Source organism: Apus apus, chromosome 11, assembly GCF_020740795.1.
Source record: "Apus apus isolate bApuApu2 chromosome 11, bApuApu2.pri.cur, whole genome shotgun sequence".
Taxonomy (NCBI): domain Eukaryota; kingdom Metazoa; phylum Chordata; class Aves; order Apodiformes; family Apodidae; genus Apus; species Apus apus.
This window is the reverse complement of record NC_067292.1, coordinates 13,713,924-13,738,127: the sequence shown is the minus strand read 5'-3', so window position 1 is coordinate 13,738,127 and position 24,204 is coordinate 13,713,924. Positions and strand designations below refer to the sequence as shown.

The 24,204-nt window shown below is 42.9% G+C and overlaps 1 protein-coding gene across 3 annotated transcripts in view; it reads left to right on the top strand.

The window, feature by feature from the left end:
• Positions 1-24,204, top strand: part of ZNF423 (zinc finger protein 423) — a 920,137-nt gene that overhangs the window by 218,701 nt on the left and 677,232 nt on the right. For 2 of the 3 annotated variants that reach the window (XM_051629048.1, XM_051629047.1), the window contains one exon: positions 9,038-9,680. The exons of the other annotated variant lie outside the window; for it this stretch is intronic. In XM_051629048.1, the coding sequence (XP_051485008.1) occupies positions 9,038-9,067 (30 nt within the window). In that variant the 3' untranslated portion in view covers positions 9,068-9,680. Of the gene's footprint in view, positions 1-9,037; positions 9,681-24,204 lie in introns of those variants that run through there. 3 annotated transcript variants of the gene reach the window in all.

Sequence of the window (24,204 nt, the reverse complement as noted above, 5' to 3'; positions counted from 1 at the left end):
GTCCTTAACACCAGCTAAAACTAACGGGTGCAGCAAAAAGAAAGCTAAAAAATCGGATGGTGCTCAGTGACTCTTGCCATGCTGAAGAACAGCAGGGCAAGTTAAGGAGCCAGTTTTAAGTTCAACTGTGAATTTCATGGCTTTTGTTGGGTTGTATTCCTGTGGAAATGGTCACTCAGTTTTTTTGTCCGTGCATTTTAACTGGTGACTTCTAAAGCTACTATGTAAAGCATTTCCCGTTTTCTCTAAGTATTTTTTACAAAAAAGTGTGTGACATGATACCAGTTATGGTACTATAATAAAGACCCAATCAGGAAATTATTTTGTGTTTATAGAAGAGTCACAAAGGGTCCTATAATGATGCCAGCCCTCACAGAATGAACAATTAACGGGCTTCTGCTGTGTGATTTACCTTAGATCAAGGAGGGATTAATGAGATATGCTTCAGATAAGCTTCAAATAAATCAACAAATCACGGTTTTGAGAGGAATACCTAAGAAGGATTCCTAGAAAATAATTTGCCTCTTGCAAATAATTTGGAAACACATTTCTTCCCTGAGTAGAGTCCATAAGTGGATAGAAACAGGTCTGCACTGGATCATGCATTGATGGTTTTGGTGTAGCACAGGCAAAGGAGTCTACCTGTGTGCAGTAGATGCTTTCTGTGAGTAGTGTGTAGCTTAGATTTGAAAACAGACTGGAAATGAGGTGTTAGGACAGCTCTGGAGGGTTATTGCCAAGTCTGGTGATGGGCACGTGGTGGTGCTGCATGCCAGGTGGGTGACTGTGGCCACGGAGGTGCAGGGGGGGCCATGGCCCTCAGGACCAGGGTGCCTGCAGGAGCAGTTCCTCAGAAATATGTGGACTGATCAAGCTGAGGTGAAAGGGCTGAGCGTTGTGGGCAGCGTGGTGTGCTGGGATCCTGCAAACCCTCTTCTGCTTTTGGGACTGGCAACAAGCACTGGGATTTGGTCAGGAAGAAACGGTGGGACTGGGGGAGGAATGGAAGAGTTTTGAAAATATTCTGGTTCTCTACACTTCTGGCAACAGTAATTAAATTTGTCCCTCTCTTTTTACAGTTAGAAAGGGTAAGGTTCTTCCTTCAGCTTATTTTGATCTTCTGCATGGTATGCTGTTGCCTGAAAGTCAGAAGGACACTGATAAATTTGCGTTTCTGAGTGAAATCCTCAGGAGTGTGCAGTCCCTCAGGACAGGTATTATTAGCTCCCTGGTTTCATTGGGTGCCTCAGTGAATCATGGTGTGTTTACGGCTAGTTTCTCCAACAGAAGATTCTGGTTATCTCTTAATAATGTAATCTCCTGTGGTTTTTATTTCCGAAGTGCCGTGGCAAGGAGGTTTTCCCAAAGGTTTCAGTTTGCTTTTGTGCTTCAGCATTTTACCGAGTGTTTTTGGAAGAAGAGTATAAGACTTTTGGTGAGGCATTTAATTGAATATGAGAGGCTATGCCAGGCTTAGGCTTGCATTTGGAGGTCACTTGTAATAGGCTCACCTTGGTTAATTCTGAGTTTTTAGAGAAGAAGCAGAAAGAGTTGGCAGGTCTAGAACACTGACGATACATAATTATTAGTCTCAAGTGGAAAGGGTGTGTTAGGTGAGTTGTCAAAGTCTGATTAGGACCAAACAACCTGAATAAGAGGAGAAATTAAATTAATAAATCATCTAAAAAATCCTTAGCTGATATGAGAAAAGGCTGGCACTGGAAAGAATAACTCTAAGAAAGGTATTTGTATAAAAAGGTAATTTTTCAAACCTAGAATAAGACAGAAATGCCTATCAAAAATCAAGAATACATGACAGTTAACAGAAGCAGTGTAAGCATTGCGGCAAAACTGAGCCAGTGTATTGTTGGGACGATGCAGCCTGGCAGCAGAGCACACCCCGGGGTGCAGAACAAAGGCAGCAGGGCAGGGGTGCTTCTGTGTCTGCCTGGGTCTTACAGACCAACACCTGGGCACTCACACTTCAATATAGAAACATGCTGGCCACAGAAGATCTGAAAAAAAAAAAAAAAAGAATCCGCATTTATTCAGTCACACGTGGAAGCAGCTTTTTTCTCCTGTAAATATTTTACAAGTTCTGAATCTTCCCATCGACTCCAGACAAAATGCTGGTTCCTACTCACTGGAGGCAGGTTTCTGAGGGTGGCTTGGGGTGTTGCCCAAGTGAGTGGGCACCGAGGGAGGCTGCTCAACCTCCCCAGCGGCTACAGAAATCCTGTGGGTGCTCAAGCCAGCTCTGTCCTGGCACAGATGGGTATTTCTGAGTCCTGGTACCAGTTAAAGGTGCATTTGGCCTGAGAGTAACCCCAGAATATGTGCAAGCATTAGAGTAACTCCAAAGCAGATATTTTCATTGGAAACAGCCAACTTTGCCTTTTAACTGACACCAAACCTCCAGGCATATTTTTTTAGGGACTCAAAGAGATTTTTATTTTTTTCTTGATTCAGTAGCTCGTAAAGGACAGCTTCCTAACTGCATTTGTTGAAGTGCCATCTTGAAGTGTGCTGACACAGGGACTGACTGACACACGGCAAGTTATCAGATGCTCAGAGATGAAGGAAGCGGTAACGCAGGCAGCTGTTCCCTTTCACAAAGGATGTGCCACCTTTCTTTTGCCTCTGCCTCAATTTCAAGGGATTCTTCAAATAAAGAAGGGACTTGTGAACCTGTCTTACCTGACATTTTATTTTATTTTATTTTTTAATCCAGTACCACGATAACTTGCAGTTCACTTGTTACAAGCATTTTATGTAGTGGGTAAAATACTGGGGGAAAGGCAAGAAGCAATACTGTGTTTCCTGAAAAACTAGGATCTAAGCATATAAATGACACTGGGTAAAAGTTACCTGAAACAAATGGAAGGGGAATTAACACCTGGTTTTATGGGAAACTTTGGTTACCACTATCAGTTTTAATGAAGTGTATTAACTAAATTGTGTTCTGAGTATTCATTCTGCCCTGTTTATGGCACACTCTTGAGTGCATTTACTGTTTGTCAGAAGTGCAAACTAGTGAACATATGAGGCTTTAAGACAGGCCATCTGTTAGTCTTAGACCCTTGGATAATTGTCAAACAGTTCTAAAAATAAGCACATACAAACTGCAAGGGGGTGCAAAGGTGATTTTTCTTTGGAGTCTTACAGCAAAAGGAAAGTAGCAACCAGAAATTAAAATTAAAAATAACGAGGTTTATCCTGTAAAGCAAGCTCATTCACCTTTTCTCCTTCTCTCCCTTTTTTCTTCCCCTCTCCTTCAATATGCTGCTTTTTTTTTTTTTTCCTTCTAATTTAGGTTTATTTCCTCTTGCTCTTCTGGGTCATGGCATCCCTTGAATGCCTCTCCAGTTTAGGATTAGAGCAGCACCAATTTAAGGCTCACAGCTTTCTGTTGAGAGCATAATCTCTGATTGCTAAAGCAAGGGTCATCTTGTGTCCTCTGTCTGAAGTAATCTCTTTATAAAGTCAAGGCATAAAGATTTTGATCTTTATGGATTGCTGTTAGAGGGAAATAGTACCTGTACACACAAGTGTGTGTTTATGGCTATGTAATGAGAAATGATGGCTGAGAAATATTTTGACTGTTTTGAATTCAAAAGACGCAAAAACTTTGTTTGAAAAAAGGATGTTGTAGATGGCATTTCATAAATATTGAGACACTAACTTCTGTTCGTAGCAATTTGGAGATTTTGTTATGTCTTTATATATATATATGCTTAAGTGTGAGACTTAAGACTTTCACTTCAAGTCAAAGCCTGAATCTGAGGTTTAGTTTTTGTCTGGCAAGCTGTGTCTGTTGATGACAGCTCATGGAGGGATCACTTATCTTGTTACCCCTAGCCGCACTCCACAGAGGGCAACAGACAGGATGAGGAGAAGGGGGCACAGCCCCAAGGAGTCCCCAGCCAGGACCCTGAGCCCTGGGCTTGGAGCTGGACGGTACCTAAATGGGCAGCAGAAACCTGGACAGGGAGGTGGCGGGAGGCAAGGAGAGAAACTACCTGGGCTCATGCCTGGGTCTGGAGGAGCCCCTGCATCACCCCCCACTCAGTGTTTCCAGTCTGGGGCTGGTGTTTCCAGAGTGGATCGTTTTGCAGTGCCCCAGCAACCCTGATGTTCCCAGGCACTGCACCATGGGGGCAGCCGGGCAGGCATGGGCTGAGCAGCCACTCGGGGAAGAAATGTGTGGGCAGCAAGCGCTGCGTGGTTCCCCAACAGCCGGCGTGCTCATGTGCACGGGGCACCCAACCACCAGTTCAGTTTCACCTTGGCTGTTTGTTACACTAATCTGTTATCTCCGTAATTCCTGTTGAATTTATTTGAGGAATGATTTATGTTAATTTTAATGGGATTTGGAAGGGAAGAGAGAGGCTTTGTAACCGTTAATCAGAGTCCAAATCTCCATGTAGCACTACAGAAGGCTTAGGAATTTCACTTGGGTGGCAGGCATTACCAGCCTTGTGCCATTTTTTAACCTCTGTATAATATATGGTGCCTTAGGTGTGTATGTGCTCACGCATGTAGACAGTCTACCTCTAAATGTCTGGTACAAAATATCTAGATACATAACAGATGCACAATGGCACTATAGACTGGATGTATTATGGCCTCAAACCATTATCACACCCCTCGCAGTTACATTTTATTTTTTTCACCTGCTCCTGTGTGGTACACCTGTGACTTGTTGGCAGTGAACGTCATTGCAGTGTGGGAGACTCCCAGCTTGACTGCCTGGCTTGGAGCTTTGCTCCATCATATGCTGCTTTTTTGTGTGTGTTTTTTCTCTCAATCTTTATATAGCTTGTAAGAGTTCTTTGAACTGCTGTAAGTGATCATCTTTCAAGCCTGATGCTTTCCTTCTTGACACAGTGCTCTGAAAATGGAGATTGTCATGCCAGTGTTTTCATAGTAATGCATGTAGAAAAACAGAGAAATATTCATTGTAGATGTCCTGCACAAATGGCTTGATCCGCATCCAGAGGGCAGGCAGGGGGTGTCCCCAGGGAAGATCTGGAGAGCAATCAGTATCTACACAGACAATAATCAGCCAGTCTTTGAAATCTTTTTATTTCCTGCAAAACCTGTCACCCAGTTCCTTGGTCACAGACACTTCCATGAATGGTTCATTTGGGGATTGTGCAACCAGTAGAAAATTCCACTTAAACACTGCGACAACCCCGAGGCTCAGGGTAGTTGCATTTTTCCCACTGACGTGGCTAACAGAATTGTTACCCATTTTGCATGATTAGGAAAAGAAAAGAAATTTTTCAACCTTGTCCTATAAATAAGCTGTGACTTACTTGATCTTGACAGGTGACTTAGTGCTGCTGTAGAGTTTTCCAGCTGCAATAATGCCTCAGAATGATGTATTCAGTGGGGTATCAGCTGTGAGCCATGCATAAGCTAGGGCGCCTTACAGGAGCTGTGAAGAACCATTTTTAATGTTCAGCTTCCAAATTATGTCCTGCCTCCTGCCAGCCCCCAAATGCATACGTGTGTGGATGGCCTTGTGTGCAGGTAGGCATGTGCAGAGACACACACAAGCATGCCTAGAGAGGCTTCATTTTTGTGGCTACTCTGTTTTCCTTTGGAAATCGCCAAGATTTTTATTCAACTATAAATTTTAGAGTTGAAAAATCAGGCGCAAACTGTTTCCTGCCAGCCCACCCTGCTGCTGGAAAGGTGGGTGAAGCTTCCTAATTAGTCAGCAGAAGGCCACTTTGACTAGAAGAATTCCCATAGTGTAACACGTTTCAGAACGCCTGCTCCCTTTGAGCCTTTATGGGTTAATTCAGCTGCCTGGAACAGCCCAGTGCAGCATCAGGATGAAAGCTATTTCTGCTAAGGCACAGGGCACTGTTAATGCCAGGATTTATTTGGTTTTGAATTGCTCAGAAAGTCTGTTAATCAGGAGCATTTTATTTGTCTGTGGGCACACATAGAGGTGCCAAATGTTAGTTACTTCCTAAAGCATGGGTCAAATATGCAAAACACACGTGTGAGAGAAGAGAGTGTAAGCACTGAATGTCTCGGACACTTTCTGACATCTGCAAAGCACAGTTCAGTAAGCTGCACACACACAGGGCAGAGGGATTAGAAGAACCAAGGTAAGACGTGATGGAGGCAGAAGTTGCCAGTCTCTTTTTGGAAAGCATTTTTGTGGGGTCTGAAATATATTTTAATGGGTGAAAAGCCTGTACTGGTTGCAGAGGATACAGACAGGCTTTTGTGGGTCTTCTAAAAACACAACAGTGGGGGTTATGCAGGAACCTGGTGGCTTGGTGTTCACCAGCACTTGGGTGTGCAGGACTTGTATTTGTGCACATGGCTTGTGCAGGATCTGCTCTCCAAAAAGGCAGGGAGAGGATTCGGTGCACACAGGCTCCATGTCCACAGGCATTACAGATATGTTTGTGAGGTCCTGTATAAAATGTGGCTCTATTTATTAACTGCTTGGTCTGGGGACTAGTCAGCGTATTGATTGTCAATAATGCATGCAGAGGGAATACATGGTACATTCCCAAGATATTAAGGCAAAAATCAAGATTTGCATGGGAAAAACATATTTTGTTTCTTTCTAACTGATACCTCTAGTTTCTCAGCTAGTTTCTCAGCTCCTACCTGACTGAGCTCTGAATGACTGCAAGATTTAAGTTTAATCTGCTTCTTTGTGTAAACTCTGCTCACAAACCCTGTACATTTGCTGTATTAGAAGTGCTCAGAACATATTATTAACCTGTGTTTGAGGAGGGAGGACTCAGACTGAAAGCTTCATTATCAGATTTAGAGCCACATACCATTCCTTTATTGACCTGCCTGGTGTAATCAATGCAGCAGCCACACAAGTTTGAAATCATGTTCCCTGACTGTAGACCTTGTGTCATGCATCTAGTGCTGATTTTGCATTATCTTTTAAATGACACTGCCTAGATAAGTATGGATTTGTCTACCATAAATAGCCCTTCTTTCAATTTGAAGATGGTAAACCTTTTGCTTTTTTTAATTGATATTCAGGATGACCCAAAAATAGAACTGTAATGAAGTGTACTAGAAATGGCCATTGTTAAAACGCTGAGGAGTGTGGCTGAGCACAGAGAGTTGCCTGTGCATTTTTTAACATTTTCATGCTTTCTCACTTAGGTTTAGTGGGTAAGTTTCTTGTCACTGTTGCCATTGTGTTTATAGGGTTCCATCCATCCTCTTCCCTAAAGTCCAGCACTGCAAAGCTCATTCCTGCTTAAGGCCGGGGAAAAGTATATGTATAGGAAAACAGAAAGCCATGGGATTTTATGTTTGTTTATGTTAAATTGTTTTAAAGCAAAGTAGTTTCAACGGTCGAGTCACTTGGCATTGTGTGAGTATAATGCTTTATTCCCTGATCAGCTTTCAGATCCTTTGCACAGTATCTCTGGATTTTGAGTTTGAAATATTTAGTATCACAGACTGGGCTGTGTTCACAGGGCTTGTGTTATGCTAAACAAGCACCAGTTATTTTGCAATTGTGTCAGGACTGTATTTAATTTCACAAGGGCTCCTTTCGGGTGTGTGGCAGCTATGATGCTTCTGCTGCCTCTGAAACCTTCCGAGGCATTCAGGCCTGGCCATTATTGTGCGGAGTTTCCTCACAGCCTGCCAGACACAATAATATCGCAGTAACTTTTGCCATCATTTAGGAACTCAGCAGCACTTCTGACACCTGGTGGTCAGTTTTTGGGAGTGCAAAGTCCAGAAATTCTCCTGCCTGCAAATGGGGTCACTGCTGCCTGCCTGCCTGGCCCCCTGCATCGTGGGCCGCCCATTAGCTCTTTCCACAGATGGTTTTCATTAGGGAGACGTCATCTCTGGATAAGGCGGAGGATCAGGCTTTTTCCTGACCAAGATGAAACTGTGAGTAGTGTAGAAGGGCCAGATGATTTATGAGAAGTTAAGAAATCTCACTTTATTTTAAAGCTTCATCATTGTAAATAAATAATTAGATTCAAAATTCATTGCATGTTTAAAAACTTAGTCTTCAAGCTGGTGGCCTTGCCTACCTCTGTTATTAGGCAGATGGAGACTAGTAAACTTGTCTAGGCTTGAAATAATCTTTATATTTGGGGATGCTGGGAACCCAGCTCAAGAAAAACTCAGCAGCAAGCGCATCTCTAGTTACTCAAATAGTTGAGTAATCATACAGATAAACTGAGCTTATATGTAGGACTGAGGTTTCAGTCAGCACACAAAAGGTAGGTGACTTGGTACTGCTCTAAAAATACGCTTCCAAGGTTGGCTTCGTAATTTATTGGCTCCTGCACAAAATGGCAAGAGAGGTCAGCATGCTCTGATGCAGATGTACTGTGATGACATGTACACATCTACCGAAAGGATAAAAGGTTGCAAAAAAGTCTCTAAACTGCTGAAAGGAATGTGTAGAGCAAAGTCTGTTTTTTAAAAGAGATTTAACTTCTGGGTTATATGTCCAGCCTTTTTTCTGCTGGGTATATTACCCTGGTGCCTGAACTGGCGGTTCAGCTGTTATTGCCGAAGTATTTCTTGGCCTGAGAAGTGTGTGTCACAATCTGGTGTCTCTTGCTGCCAGTACTTGCACCCGGTACTAGTGAGAATAAAAGAGTAAAATATGGCATGGGCTCCCCCCGTGATCCAGATTTTTTTTTTTCCTTTTTTAATTGTTACAGTTAAGGGAATCCCTTAAGGCAGTTTTTGCCCATGAGATATTACCACTTTCTTTATATGTATTGAAAGGGAAAAAAAAACCCACCCAACCCTCATGGCTGTACTCGGCTTGTAGCATCTTTATTTTTCTAAGTTCATGCCAGCATTAACAGATCTGTCAGAACAAAGCAAATGTGTCATATTGGCAGCTGTTACTTATGAGTACTTTTTCTTTATTGCATTTTGTTTTGTAATAACTGAGAAGCTTTTATGTTGAGCTCTGCATAAATGGTACTGAGTAGGAGGGTATGGGCATGCTTTCTATTATTCTGCCCCTCATGCATGTCTCCTTTCTTCGTCTTTCCAGAACCACACATTGAGCCAGCACGCACAGTGAGCCACTGGCACTACAGGACACCTCTCTGCAGAAGACTTGACGGTGGCACAGTGGGGAGGACCATTTGAACATTACATCCAATCAAAGTGTCATTTGCAACCCAGATGTAAAACTCTAATGATTTGGCCATGAGGCGCTGCTATTATAAGCAGCTGGAAATGAATATTAATGGAAGAGATTAAAAGTATTCCATGCTCAGTATTTTTTATTGTCCTGCTTCAGCTAGTGTACTTTAGAGCTTCTGCTTCTGACTGAATTTATAGTGTTAGATAAATCTGCTTTGATGCTGTCGCCCTTTGTTGCTTCTTGTATTATATTGATAGTTAAAGATTAGGTGTGATTTTTTTTTTCTTTTTTGTTAACTGCTTTTTAATTGCAATTTTAGGTAACTGTGCATTGTGATGTGATTGCTTGGCTATTGTCTGAATATTTCTTTTTAATTTTTTAATTAAAGACTAATGCTTTGATTGGATTTGCCAGTTCACCGGACAGTGATTAAAACTATGTAATGAATATAATCGGTTTCAGTGCAACTGGATGGTCTGCTTTATAAATGTGACTTAATCTGATTGCAATAACTAGTACAGTTCAATAAAGGGAATACATGAGCTTAGTGTCAGTGGTTGTCTGTATGTCAGTACACACTGCACCACTGCAGGCTGATGTGTGTGAATCCCAGAGGGATGGCTCACCCGATGGCAGAGGATGTTCTGTGCCCCACCAGGAACGAAGACGGGGAGAAAGCAAAGGCCACGTTCCTACATCAGGCATTGGGCTCACTCCTGGATGCAACTCCCAGGATCTCATGGTAGGTTCAGGTGAGGTAAGAATGTAATCTATCAATCTGAGTATGAAGAAATGTTGTTAGCTTATAGCGCTCTTAACTTTTTACTCAGGTGAACAAGAATGGAGGGGACCTGGTTAATAGCTGCCCTGACCCCATCTCTGTGCTTCTTTGTTCCAATCTTTTTTTTTTTTTTTTTTTTTTTTTTTTTTTTTTTTTTTTAAAAAAAAAAGCTTTCTAGATTGTATACAAATGAGCAAATATTGGATCAGGCCTTGAGACCTTGGTAGGAAACTGTGTATGTCAAGCACATGGACTTCTAGGCCCACAGGTATTGTAGCTCTATGTAACTGCCATACTTTTGACACTTGAAACTGTGCAGCCTAATAGAGCTAATTAGCAGCCTTTTTTTTTTTTTTTTTCTTGTTTTCTTTTTTTTAAGTGGACCAGATGTTAATGAGGTAAGTTATATCTCAGGTCAGAGAAACAGTCATTTTAAGGACCATGGACAGACTTTGAAAGTTAGTGAGATGCAGTTCTCGTGGTATCTCCTGCTTGAATGGATCATAATCATCATGAAAGATGTTCAGCAATTGTGACAGCTGAAATGATGTGGTTACCCATTCGCACAATGAACTAGGCTTTGCAAGACTGTGGTTCAGGAACGTGCACAGTGAAAGCCTTCCAAAATCACTGCACTGACCTACAGCACAACTGGTTGTCATTGTACTGTGACTGTGTCTGGGCTTGGAGTGTGTAAGTGATAGTTTGTAGGAAAAATGTTTTCAAGGACATCTAGTCAGTGATCAAATTAGTTTATACAGCGAGTTTATCAACAAGTGCAAGGGCACAGCTTGTTGACACTGCAGGTTATGTTCTCAGTGTTTCGATTCCTGATGATGGTGGCAGTCATGTTGCACACCCATAGCTCCTTCAAAACAGTAGTACATACTGCGTGTAAGGGAAGGCTGCTGGGCATAACCAAGGTAGAGTCACCCATACAGCAGGGAGCACCCGAGAAGGTGCAAGTTCTAGCTTAAGAAAAGTTTAAACTTTCTCAAAAAATTAAGTAATGTCCCATTTGGGGGAAATGATAAGTTTTTTTCTTCTGCCGGTTATTCTGCTGAAGTAGTGTCACATGGACAGTCAGAGTTTAGGCTCAATGTTTTGATTAGTGATACATTTATGAGCCCTTGTATAACAAAACTAGGAATGACTTATCTGCAAAGAGGACAGTTCTGTTTTCATCTAAATAATTTTTAGTTCTCTGTTTATGCGACAAAATCATTTTACTAAATTGATCCCTTACTAGAAAAGGTGTTAAATTTCTACCTGCTTGTTTCTCCATAAACCATGGCACAGATGTTTATGGACTGAAAAAATTAGCTAATGAAATCACCAATTTATTATTCTCATTCATAATGTGTGCATGCTTCTCACAGGCAACATTTTAAGATGGGAAATGGAAAAGTGTCTTGCAGTACAGGCTCATAGGCGTGTCCTTGCAAGAAAAGCTAGCTGGGAACATACATCAGCTGCTCTGCCATCAGCTCGTGTGCCATCTTCTCTGTGCTAAAAGCAAAGCAGCAGGTTCTCACAACAGAGATAGTGAAAAGGGAGGCTCTTTGCCCAACACTGGGTTTGGAGTGATGCTTGATCACTTCTGGGCAAGCCTTTGGAAATCAAAAGGAGGATGTATGTTGCTGTCTTCAGGAAAAGCTTCTCTGTTGGGAATCCCAAGAGTGAACTGATGTTTCCACACAACTCTGAGAGCTGCTTTAGTAGTGCTTTACTGAAGCACATGCCTTTGTCTCAGCGTCTCCCTGCTGACTAGTTAAAACTAGGTGTATATCCACTGTACTGAGACAGGGAACTCTCCATGTGGAGATCCTATTCTGAGCTGCATAATTTTCCCCACCTGTACTGGAAACGTGGCCATGGGGCCAGGGTGCTGGGATCCCCACTCAGCCTGGCAGTGCCAAGCAGGCTGGTGTCTAAGCTGTGTGTTGCATCTGCTTTGAACCCTGACGAGACCAGAATGTGGGCCAGGGTGGAGGAGAGGAATAGCTTGGGTTTTCACCCTACCTTTGAAAGACAGCAGACTCCAAAGCATGAGAGTGAGGGCTGTAGTCGAGCTCCATCTTCTTCTTCCCTTCTAGGATATGATCGTCATTCATGAGCAGCTCAAGTCAGTCTGGAGAGAGAGGCTGGAGTGTGATCCCAGGCCTGGGAAAAAATTGAGCTGTGGTCCTCTTCTGCAGATTCTCTGGTATCTTACAGTACTTGGGTAATATTTCAACACTAATGGGCAAATGCTGCTCTTTAAATGTTTCCTTTCTAAGACACTATGTACAGAAGTGCAGGGGCATTTACCATGAATCTGCCAGGTTGCTTTGTGGGGTTTTTTTATATAATCAGGCTTATATGAACAATCACCGTTACAATCACAGCATGTACCATGGCAAGGGATGCTGCTGTCTTGATAGCTGCTTTGTTAGGGGCTAAAGAAATCCATTTTGGCTGTGGGGTTAAACTACTGCAAGGAGGCAGAGGGAGAGCTGTCTGCTCTCCTGCTCCTGCCATGGAGTTGCATCTGCTATGCACTGGACACCTGCAGCTCCCAGAGCTGGTCCTTAGTCTATGCTAGGGTGCAGTGCTGTTGTCTGACCCTTTTTTGCAAGGCCTGGCCATCCCCTGGCACAGCTGCACTCTGTGGGGTGGCAGAGCTCTGCAGCACAACATGGGGCCTTTTGTCTGCTAGTTCCCAGGTGACTGTTTTTTCTGTGCCACTTGTCCCACTGGGGAGGCAGGGCAGAGCAGCCCTGCTCTGGTACCAAACACAGCTTTGCTGGCAGAGCTGCAATCCCACCAGGGAGTGCTTCGCTGCTATAGTATATAGTTCCTGTATCTGTTAAAAGCTCCTTGGGAAAACAGAGCCTAACTGCAGGTGGAGAAAGATAATATCACAGCTTCTGGTGAATGTTTGAGGTTTCACCCCCTTTTTCTTAGTGGCCAAGAAGTGCTACAAAAGGCATTTGGTAAACAGTCAGAAGTGTTGGCTCCAAAGGCACCTATATTTCAGCAGCTACATCATGTTGAAATGTAATGTTTCCCTGCCTATCTGTGTAACTCACAGCTCCTGTTGCAGACACAGGCTGGCACAGGCTGCTCGAGGCGTGGGTGACACAATGACTAATAGGTAAGTGCAGACCAGAGCTGCTGAATTCTTGCTGAGGATGGGCTCTAGCCAGAGTCCCTTTATGATCAGAGTGGCACTGGGGCCAGTACAGTGTTGGAAACCATGGACAAAAATTTACATGTGTAAAGAAATGTTGTATAGGCAATTTAATATCTTCAAGTTTAGGCGAATACTGAGATATAAATTCATAGTAACACTGGATTAACAAAGGACCTGTATTTGTAGCAGTCCAGTATATTAGCCCTTATGCGTTTAATGATCTTTGCATTTAGCTACGTTACATACCCACACACCCCAAACTATTTGGTCAAGAAGTAGCAAACAGTGATACATTGTCTATGTAATCAGCTTTACACATTGTTGTTTTTATTTGTTTGTGTATCGAGTGCTTTTGTAGATGTCTGCTCTATCACCTTCAGCAAGGGGTAACCACCTTCAGTCAGGAGCCTTAGAGTTTTGGAAGATATAGCCCATTGCCTCCAAAAGAAAGGGAGACAAAAGAGGAGTACATCTCACTGTCTCCCACTAATGTCTAAGAGCAGATTGGGTTTTGGTCTGTGAGTTTGTCTGGCTTTCAACACGTGCAAGCCACTCTCTGGTATGAGCAATGACAGCTTTGCCCTTGGTTGCTGTAAGTGGTCTCTGTGTTTTGGTCCACACTGTGAAGCAGTGAGGTTTCTGCCATCCCCTCACCACCACCACCGACCAGCTGACCAGCTTCAGCTATGTTTGATAGAGGTGCAGAGGTCTGGGGACACCATTTCCCTGTGCTACACTGGCAGTAGTTAGCCAGCGTAAGAAGAATGCCCTGCAAGTGCTGTTGTGGACAAAGTGAGTGAGCTCAACACACACATGAGCACAGAAACCCAGGTGGCAGGAGCTGCAGCAGCCCCTGGGCTCTGGAGCTGATGGGAGTGTGACTTGTGTTTCATCGCTTTGTCTTTTTCCTTCTCTCCCCATTTTTGCCTCAAACAAACAATTGTTCTTGGTTTTACTTGTCTTCACGAAATTGTTGTCATCCTCACAACTTTAACGCTGCTGTCCTGCAAATGCCCGTAAGGGATTGCCTTTTGATCTGTTTATCTGTGAATTGTTGTTACTTTCCTGAGGCTTAGTAGATTAGGTGATGGAGGGAGCTTGCCTGTCTACTGGAGGTGTCCAAAGGAGCAACACTGAGCAGCCCAAGAGAAAGACAAGCTAATTCAAAGTACAGTCGTCACTGCCCTAATATTGGGCTGCAATTTAACCATGTGAGATTGTCCTTTTCTAAGGAAAAAAAGCAAAGCATTACTCCTGTGTCCTGGGGGTGCCAGGGAGGAGGGGGCCAGGGCCAGTCTTACTCTGGTGCCGCTCCTTGCAGGGGGACCCAGCCTCTCATTTGGGTGAGGGGGGCCAGCAGGGAAAAGCTCCCCACCTCCATCAGCTCTGCCTGTCCTGCTGGCCACCCCTCCCCGAGCTGGCAGCACGTGGCCCCGCTGCTCTCTGCGGCTGTCCCCTTCCTTCTGCCATCCCCGGCCATCTGTGTCCCTGCAGCAGGCGGCCGCTCCGCCGTGCAGCCCCCCTGACCCAGTGCCCAGCCCCACAGCCTCCCGGCAGCGGGGAGGCCAGACGTGGGGGAACGGCAGCACCTTTGGGCCTGGATGTGCTTCACGGTGCTTGGGTGGGGGAGAGAGACCCCGAGGACAGGGGGGATGCTTGGCTGCAGTCACAAGCAGTCGTGGCTGAGCCGTGCTGAGGGACTCTTTCCCGCACTGTGGCAGGGGCTCCTCAGCCTCCCGGTGGGCTGCCAGGCCACCCCCATCCTTCCTGTGGTGCCATCTGCCATGGCCTTCCCTCACAGCACAGAGGGTTATGGCTTGCTGATTCTCTTCAGGGCTTTTTAGTTTGTTTGTTTCAATCAAAACTTCTTTTGTTTGTTTTCTGAAGAGGGTAGCCTTTTGTTGAATGAGAGCTGAGCTGTGCCACAGGGTAGGCCAGGCCAGCAGCCGGGGCACGGGCAGGAGCCTCAGCCTCCACGGCAGCCTTGTCCCTTGGGTTTTTTGCCACCTTGTTTCTGTGTGAATGTCACAAGCTGTCCTGTGAGAAATGTCACACTTCAAGCCTGGTTCTGAGGGCTTTAGGGATGTCCAAGACCCCAGGTAATGATGAAATACCATGAAAGTATTTTTGCCCTTTTACCCATACATGTTTTTTGCTACTTCACCGGTATTTACAGCACAGTGATGTCAATCTGCTCCAGCAGGTTGGAGAGGAAATGCAGAGTATTTATTGAGTTGTGGGAGAACATACAGACTAGTTTTTCTGAATTTTGTTTCTCCTGATGTTCCAAAATGTGTGTTGGTGTTTAACACCCTGTGCAGCACAGACGGTATCCCGGGGATCAGGGAACAGAGATCCAGATCACTGTGGGACTCTTCCACCTGTGAAAAATCCTGCAAAAAGAGGCACTGACTTTTGAAAAAATCTTTAGCTCCAAAACCAGTTAGTACCACCTAAAATCTTGTTTTGACCTTAAAAATATATGTATTTATCTGTATCTTCAGTTTTACATGGCTGGAAGAGGTAGCTGGCCCCCAGCATGACCCTTCCCTCACAATAAACAAGCGAGCAAACGAGCCCTCCAAGCTGCACGTGCTGAAGCGGCGTCCCTGAGGTATTAGGCTCTTCTTTACCTGTCCTTTAATTTAAAGGGGAGGGAGAGAGAGACAGAACATTCTTTTTCGTGGTTGAAAGCAATGTAATAAATAAGTGCATCATTTTCTTTCAGTTGCAATTTATAGGCACTGTTCTGCAAGAAATTGGCTTCTGTGCTTGAAAGCTGTAAAATATACATGCCATTTGCAAAAGATACAGCTTCTACTGTACATTTGCTGGTTTATTCACAAAGTATCTCAATACAAGCCTGCCATAGAGGGAGGGTTAAGAAGTGTGCAGAGGAGCTCAGCTAATGCTGTTGTAATGGTGCTAAAGAAATGGCCAAGAGCTTCTATTAGCCTCGTGTAGCAAAAACAGTTTGGGTTGCTAATGGGGAATGACAGAGTTTCATCCAAAGTAGGACCCAGACACATTTTCCTTCATGAGAGCTCTTGTGGCTTAAGACTTGATCAAGTGTTGCGTAATTCCTAAAGAATATGCAACATATTATAGTATATATCTTTGGTGCTAAAACACTGGCTGTTGTAGGTTTGTACCAGCTGTTCCTGTTACTAAATAAACCTGGAGCTTTGGTGCTAGCCTCCTGCCAGGTATACTTCTCATTTGGATTATTTATTTTTTATTCCAGATCTCTCTTTTTGCTTTTTCTATGTTCCACTCCCTTGACCCTTCCCCAGTCTCCCAGCAGTGGCACCTGCCTGGGCCACTGGATTTAGAGTTTGCCGGGGCTCATACAGCGACTGTGTGGTAAGAGTAAGCCTGATGCAAAATAATCTGCTGCTTTTCATGTAGCTTGAGAAGGGTTTTCTGACAGTGGGCAAAGGCACAAGAGGAACAGGAAGTTCTGCACTTCTAAATTTTTTTAAGGCTGCAAATTGATTATTTTATGAAAGGACATAGGAAGAAGCTGAGATACCTGGCACTCCGCTTGGGAGGGGAAGCAACATTTGCTTGGAGATAAGATGTTTGTACTAGCAAAGAGTAATGCTAACTGCTCTTACTGAGGGGCTTAGCATCATAACAGAGCATAGAATTCAAATTAAGTCCAGCATTATTCATGTTCTCAAATCTTTATTTTATAGAGTAATTCCAGTTATTGATATATCACATCAAATGATACACCAGCCTTGTTTGCATTCTGGGAACTGTTGGAAAAGTGCATCTTCTTTCATGTTGCACTGCAAATATGTACACAACCATTTTCCTTGACTTCAAGGAGTTAAATGTTCACATATATAAGCAACACCAGGATCAGTTTTAGGTAATCCAATGATACTGAGTAACTTGACTGTGCATCATTAGCTCAATGATGCACTGAGCTCAGAGAGAGGAAAAAATCCAACAAATCAACACCCAAACCCTGAAAGATATTTGTGTGTGAAAGAGAAGTCTGGAGGGAGGGGAGAGGAAAGTACAGTCAATTAATTTGTCTACAGATAATTTAAGTTCCTGAAAAATGTCAGGGTTTTTTGTTTTGTTTTTGTTTTTTTTGTCAAAACTGTTACTGAGGATATAAACACTAAATGTGAGAAGAACCGGTGAAGAATCCAGAAGGACCCCCATGACATGTGAAACCCCGCTGGAACAAACGGCGAAGAAGTAGGTGCTGGAGAATACATATTCAAAGCAACACAGACACATGTAAGCACTAGAACTGCTAATTTGGCCTGAAAAACCAACTCCTTCTTTGCAGAGCTCTGTGTTGTGCCTTTTCCAAGACCGCTTGGTGTATCCTGTTCAGCCAGAGCTCCTCAGCTCAGCTGTACGTTACATTGCCCATAAGGGTGTTGAACAAATATGTTGTATCCAAGAGAGACTCCCTAATGTCTTTCACACCGGATGCAAGTTTCTCATTATTCTTCTGCACAGGTCTAGCAATGGGAGCCTCCTCTAGAGATGCCCTGCACAGATGTCTTTAGGCAATGTTGGTGGCATGAAGCAGGAATTGTTTTCACTGAAATATTTATCACCTTATCGCCTTTCCAGGCCTAGGTAGTGCACATGGACTGATAACCAGCAGCAAGGACTTTCTGACTTCTGCAGTATTCTCTAATACTGACTAGCCCGGAGAAATAATTTTGGTTTAAATTTTTGCTGTTCTGGGTCCTCAGCATGAGAAATGAAATGTCAGGGGTTTTTCAAAGGTACTGAATGTTTCTGACTCCTATTTGAATCGAAGCTGCAGGTTTTGTGTCCTTATTAAAAAAACAACCCTAAAAACCCCAAGCCCATGGATCTTAATTTAGGGCTCCCCAAATCAGAAGCCACTTTGAAAGACATGCAGAAGCACAGAACAGCCGATAGATTTCCATATCCTGCAGGGTTTTGGCATGAATCCCCTTCTTTGGTTCCAGGCAGAAAAATACAAAGAGACGTCTGTGAATAGGACCTCACTGGGTGTCCAACCCTCTGAGTGAAATTTCCTGTGCAGAGGATAGTCTCGGCCTACATTTTCTAGTTATTATATAGAATTTGTTTCCTGCTGTGCTAGGGGGAAAAAAAAAAGTTTAAAAATATAAAACCCTCAGTGAATTCCCACCTTACAGAGCTGCTTCAAGCTGTACAGGCAGAATTTGTACCAGAGGAGTTGACGTTGAATAGGGAAGTTCAAGAAAGACACCAAAGCTCAGCGGAGACATCCTTTAAAAATGATTTGTCTTGACTGCAACATCTTGTAAGTTGATCCAAATCAGATTTTTGAGTAATATCATTAAAGTCAACAATCAACACCCAGGATGAATCAAGCTCTTAAAGTGCCATTCAGGCTTCTTGAGAGACACACATCCCAGTGACTCCTTTAGCAGTCATTAAACCAATTATCATCCCAGTCTATTTCCACCAATTATCATCATAGACTTTTTGGGTTTAATCAGCTTTTTAATAGACCTGTGAATAAGACAGGAGAGACAAAAACCTCCCCTGGTACCTCAGGTGTAACCATTACACACTCAGCATTGTTGTGCACATTAAATAATTTACACTGTAATACTAATCTGAGGCTGGGATGTGAACGATGATATTCCTATAAATAAAGGATAAAAAGAAATTAAAATAAAGGAGAGAAAGAGGTAATCCATAAAGAAAATGTCACACAATTGGTGACATTGCTTCTGGGATGTCCTTGGCCAGCTAACTTTGAAGCTGGAAAAAGATACTTTCTTTTCCATAACCGTATGCAACACACAAAAGAAATGATAAGTGACGCCAAAAGTTTTGGCCATCTCTTAAGTACTACAGTTATTGAATTGAGTTGCAGAAATGTCTTCAGAAAATTGCTTAGGACTTGAAAAAGAAATTAGCCATTTAGGCATATGTCCCTCCTGCAAGCGACTAACTTTTTTCATACCACTTGCCTTGGAACAGCCCTGCAGAGTGGCCTGAATGCAGCAATTTGCGGGATTTGGCGCTGCAAGCCCCGCAAGCACTTAGCAAAAGCAATTGTGGAGCTCTATTGAAAAGCCCGCACCTCGTGCTGTGGGGAGCCAGCACTTCTTATCTGTCGGCTCTGTTGGTGACAAATATTAAAATAAAAAATATGACACTATAGGTGCTTCAAAATTCAAACTGCAAGTTTCCTACTGTGGGACTTCTAACCATGTAATAAAGTGCAGGGAAGAAAGCAGAGTTCAGACCCCATGCTGTAATAAAGGCAAGGAAATCTTAAGTGTTCAAATACATAATTCATTCTCTTCTGAGACTTTCTTCCAGTAAAGATTTTAATTTGTGCCTCAGTAATATAATCTTGACTTTCTCTCTTACCTCCACAGACAAATGGGAGAACATTGGGACAGACCTGCTCTTTGCAGTGGGTGAAAACAAATGGTCAAAAGTCAGAGAACTCCTCTGCACCTGGCAAGGTTGGGAGAAGAGAAGGAAACCACCCCCATCTTCTGCTTGCCGTGAAAGGTCCTGCAAGGAAGTCACCACAAAAGTCAGTGAGTTTTGTTTGTTTTCAACAGAAATACTTCGTGCCTTAGATAGTATCTTACTCCAAGGATCTCAAAGCTCATAGCAAACACTGGCTGAGCCTCAGCTTTCTGTGGGGAGGTAAGTCCCTCTTCCCACTTCTCATTGTGCTGTATTCCCTGTTGACTTCAAGTCTCTACTGCCATTTGGTTACACAGCTTCCAAAACATACAGCTTCAACATTTTCTTATTAGCTATGAACTTCAGCATTTATTGCTTTGTTGTATAGCTATTTTAAACTGTATTTCATAACATTTTATGTAAATAACAGCACAATAATCATAAGGAAGAAGTAACTAGTGAGAAATTAGAAACACCTTTGTGTGTGTAGATGAGTACACGTTGCATCTGCATAAACGACAAGTTCTTGATAAGATATTGACCGTAGAAATGGGCAAATATGTCCCTGCTAAAGGCCCAGTGAAATCACTACATTTACACTCCAGGGACAAATTTGGCTCAACTGTGAGAAGAATGCATGCATTTCACTCTGCAGGGGTCATTTAACCTAAATTATATACATTGATCTGTGTGCTCCCCTGGTGTTAGCACACAAAATTGACTGGCTTACATATTCAGACATAAAGCTACAGCAAAACTGGTTAGCACCCTGTCCTGCCCCTTGGTCTTTACAGGTGTTACAGTTTTCTCCTTGCCAATCCCTTTTTCTACCCATGCTTAGGATATGTTTAATTTAGTCTCTGCCCACACTTATTTAGAATATCCCTTAATTTAATACCAGCTGAGGTGTGTCTTACTGTAGCATTTAGCTTTTCAAGCCATGCTGTTGCAGTAGTGATGTTCTAAAGATATGATGCAGAACTTGCAAGGAAGAATCAACATTACATCTCTAAGTAATAATAAGAATTTTTTAAAAGGACAAACTTTCAGACATTAGACCTATCCCCTGCTTGGTTTGTTTGTCTTTTTCACTGTTATTAAGAAAGCTTTTGAACCCTGTCCCCCTCCTTGTATAATGTGAATCTCTGCAGCTCCCCCAGCCTCTCCATGGAGCCAGCATCCCTGGCTGCACGAAGATTGCCCATGCCTGTTTCTCAGGGCATCCTGCTGTCCATCTGTGTCCCTGTCCTCCCCCCAGGGGTGTGCAGCAGCTTGTGCAGCCTGGCATGGCACTGCCCTGCTCCGAGGCACAAAAATTGTGCCCCTAGTGAACTTACTGAGAAGGTTCCAGTCGATGTCAGAGAAGCCAGGGCTTTGGTCTGCAGCTATAGGCAGTGGCAGAGGACATCCCGTTTCCACGAGGATCTCTAACAGCAAGGGATAGTGCCCCAGCAGCTGGTGCAGGGGTGCAGGCTGCCGGCGCTCCCCCCGTGGCAGCACAGCAGCACGGGGGGCACCAAGACAGGCTCTGGCCCTGGTAACAAACCTTCCCGACAGTGCCAGCTGCTCCGTGAACGGGCAGGTCCTCAGTCCCTTTGCCCAGGCTTGCTCTTTCAAGAAAATATTAACATCATTACATGCTGCTTTTTAACAGCTCTTCAGGGCTGGGAGAAGGCTAGCTCTGACACCTTCGTGCAGGCAAGACTGGTAATTAGAAGCATGAGCCTGGTGCAGCTGGGTTGAAATGTGTTTAAACAAACAATTAAAAGTAATATATAAAAAAGGAGCATCCTCTGCCTACTTCAGTTTAGGGGAAAGGTCTCTCTGACTCTACCTGCTCTGAGGCTACACGGAGGCTCTTTGACTCTGCTCTGAGACTTGCTGACACTACTGATTCAACACTGTATCAAGACACTCCAACTGTGATCTGAGACCTGGAGCAGAGCAGGAGCATCTTGACACAGTGTCAAAACAGTAGTCAGAGCGCATGGACGCAGCACTGAAAGGCTTTTGTCTCCCAAATGAAAAGGAGCTGGATTATTTTCATCTTTTTTTTTTTTCTTTTCTTTTCTTTTTTTCCTTTTGTAATAATGGTAGATTTCTCTTAAATAAAAAACCCCACAGTTTATTTGCAGGAAGAAAGGCTGACATGTTCCCCCCCCCCCCTTCTTATTTGATAAAGCAATCTGACAGACAATGGCTACACTGAACAATGCACTTCCCTAAAGCAAAGTTCTTTGGGTTTGGAGAAGTAAAATGTTTTATTTGGAAATTATTCCAGCTTAGGAACTAAAAGGGGTTAATCCTTTCATGATACTGCACATGAATCATCTGTATCCTTGTGCGTGTTAGTGTTGTGTATTTTGGAATTGCGTTTTTGTACAATAACATTCATTTGATCTGATGAATAATTTGGAACATAGTGTTGCTCACCACTCTGCCCACAAAATTTAGTCTGTGGCTTTTGGCTAGAATACCTATGAATTCAGACATGTGAGTGTTGACCAATATTCAACAAAAGAAATCAGTGCAATTGTCAGAATGTGGCAATGCCTGCTGAGACAGGTTTCTCTTCTGCAAATGCAATGGTCTTAATGTTACATGGACTGTGACTTTTTAACAGGATAAACTCATTTATTTAAAAAATGAGAATATAGTTGAATTTATTTTTCCTCACTGGGGGTCACAGGTACCAAGGAATCAGCAAAACCATCTACTAAATGTTTTATAGATGGTGGTGGATTTGCTGAATGTTAAATGAAAACAATCCATTAAAATAAAAAAATGAAAATTCTTTTTGTTTCCTTTTCCTCTTGGGCCTTCCCAAAAGGAGGTCGACACCGACCCAGTTTGAAAAATACTTACCTAAGCCAATCACTGCCCAGCATGTATTCCCTTGAGCAACTTGAGTGGGCATGATGCCATCTGAACAGATGGGCATTACTGTAGGCAACCAAGAGACCATGCATGTGAATCAAGTATGGGTGTTTACAGCATCATTTCCCTGATGAGAATGTCAAAATGGCAGCCCAGTCCGAGCCTTTGGCTCAGTTCAGTTGCATTTCACTAATTCAGCTCTAAAATAGACAGCTCCATGAAATAAATAATTAACATCAAGTTGGGTGGTCATGATTTTACTTTGCAGAATTGGGCAGAGTAAGTGGGTAATGGAGTCACTGAAAATAATGTGCCTGACCCCTGTCTGTATGGGGAGGCTTGCTGGGTTCTAGAACGAGGGCAAAGAAGCTCCCACATCTTTGCTAAGTATAACATAAACAGGCAGGGCACGAGTGCTACAGATGTACTCTGAACTGAGAGAAAGAAACCTTTTCACATATTTTTAGCAAGGTGTCTTACTTCAGATCAAAATTAAACAGTATAAAATGGGACGTACATGTATGATGTGTTTGAATAACGTACCAGTGCAAGGTCAGATCCTTAAAGTTACACCTCCTGAATTAGGATTTCCCTGCTGTCCTGAAGAGAGATACAGATAAATATTGCAACTTTTTTGAGCCCAACATTCAGTGTAACTGTTGTTTCTTTGAATGAAGTGATTTCCACTGAATTATCATTGAAAGTTCTCTACCATCTGTTACAAAGAGGACTTTAAATACAGAAATAAGGACTGGAATTTGAATGATAAATCACTAATTTCAACAAAAAAAAGCTATGATACATATATTCTGGAAGCTTGATTTAAAGTATCTGTCTGAAATGCTGTTGTTACTCTATTCTTCTTTTGATGATTGGCTGTACTTGCTTCGCACCCACTTCTGTGTGTTTGTGTACTACTAACTGCATGTGGAGCCTTCAGATTTAGATTTGATAATCTACATAACTTTTTGCTTTCATAAGGGAGTGGCCAGTCAGCCTGGATTTGAAGAACTGGAATGCTGAACAAAGATATTGGGTATGAAATACTTGAATATATCGTTCTTTCAGGCATAATCTTATTGCTAACAGCTAAAACTCCCAGTGTTGTAATGTTTTAGATTCAAATTATTTGTTCCTAGGTTGTTGGGGTGGGGGTTTTTTTGGTGTTTTTTAATAATCTAATTTCTGCTTGGGCGATTCCTAGGAAACATCTTGTGAGTTTTACATCTAGTCCTACCCCTTACCTGGGGAATTCAGGAAAAAAAAAAAGAAAATAAAATGAAAATAGCGTTTTTCTGACACTCGGTTGGAACAAAGAGTATCTAGCATGTGTCTTTTTCTGTATGCAAAATATTTCAATATTTTCCTGCCTTATTTCTAGCTATCAAAATCAGCCTTTTCATTTGTGTTCTGTAACGTGTCATGATGGCTCCAACTTCTGCCATTAGACTTGCTAAAATGCTCTATTACCTTGTATTTTGTTTTCTAGGGAGAGCAGTGTTTATTTTCTTGCTCGATGTCATGGTAACAGAAACACTTCCTTTATATTGTATCTAAGTTTGTGTTGTAAATACAAGCAGGGCAGGTTGGAGATTGCTGTGTATCCCATGTGGAAAGCCAGCACTAGCTTTCTGGGTGCCAGCACATACTCCCAGCTGTTGCTGTTGCTCTAGGGTCACAGATGCATCTCACACTGAATCAGTTAAAAATGCACTAGCTATGCTTGGGGACACAAGCTGAAATTTTCAGAGCCTGATTATTCTGTTAGTTTCTTACGTGCAGTACCAACTGAAGTCTGCAGAAGTAGTACAGGCA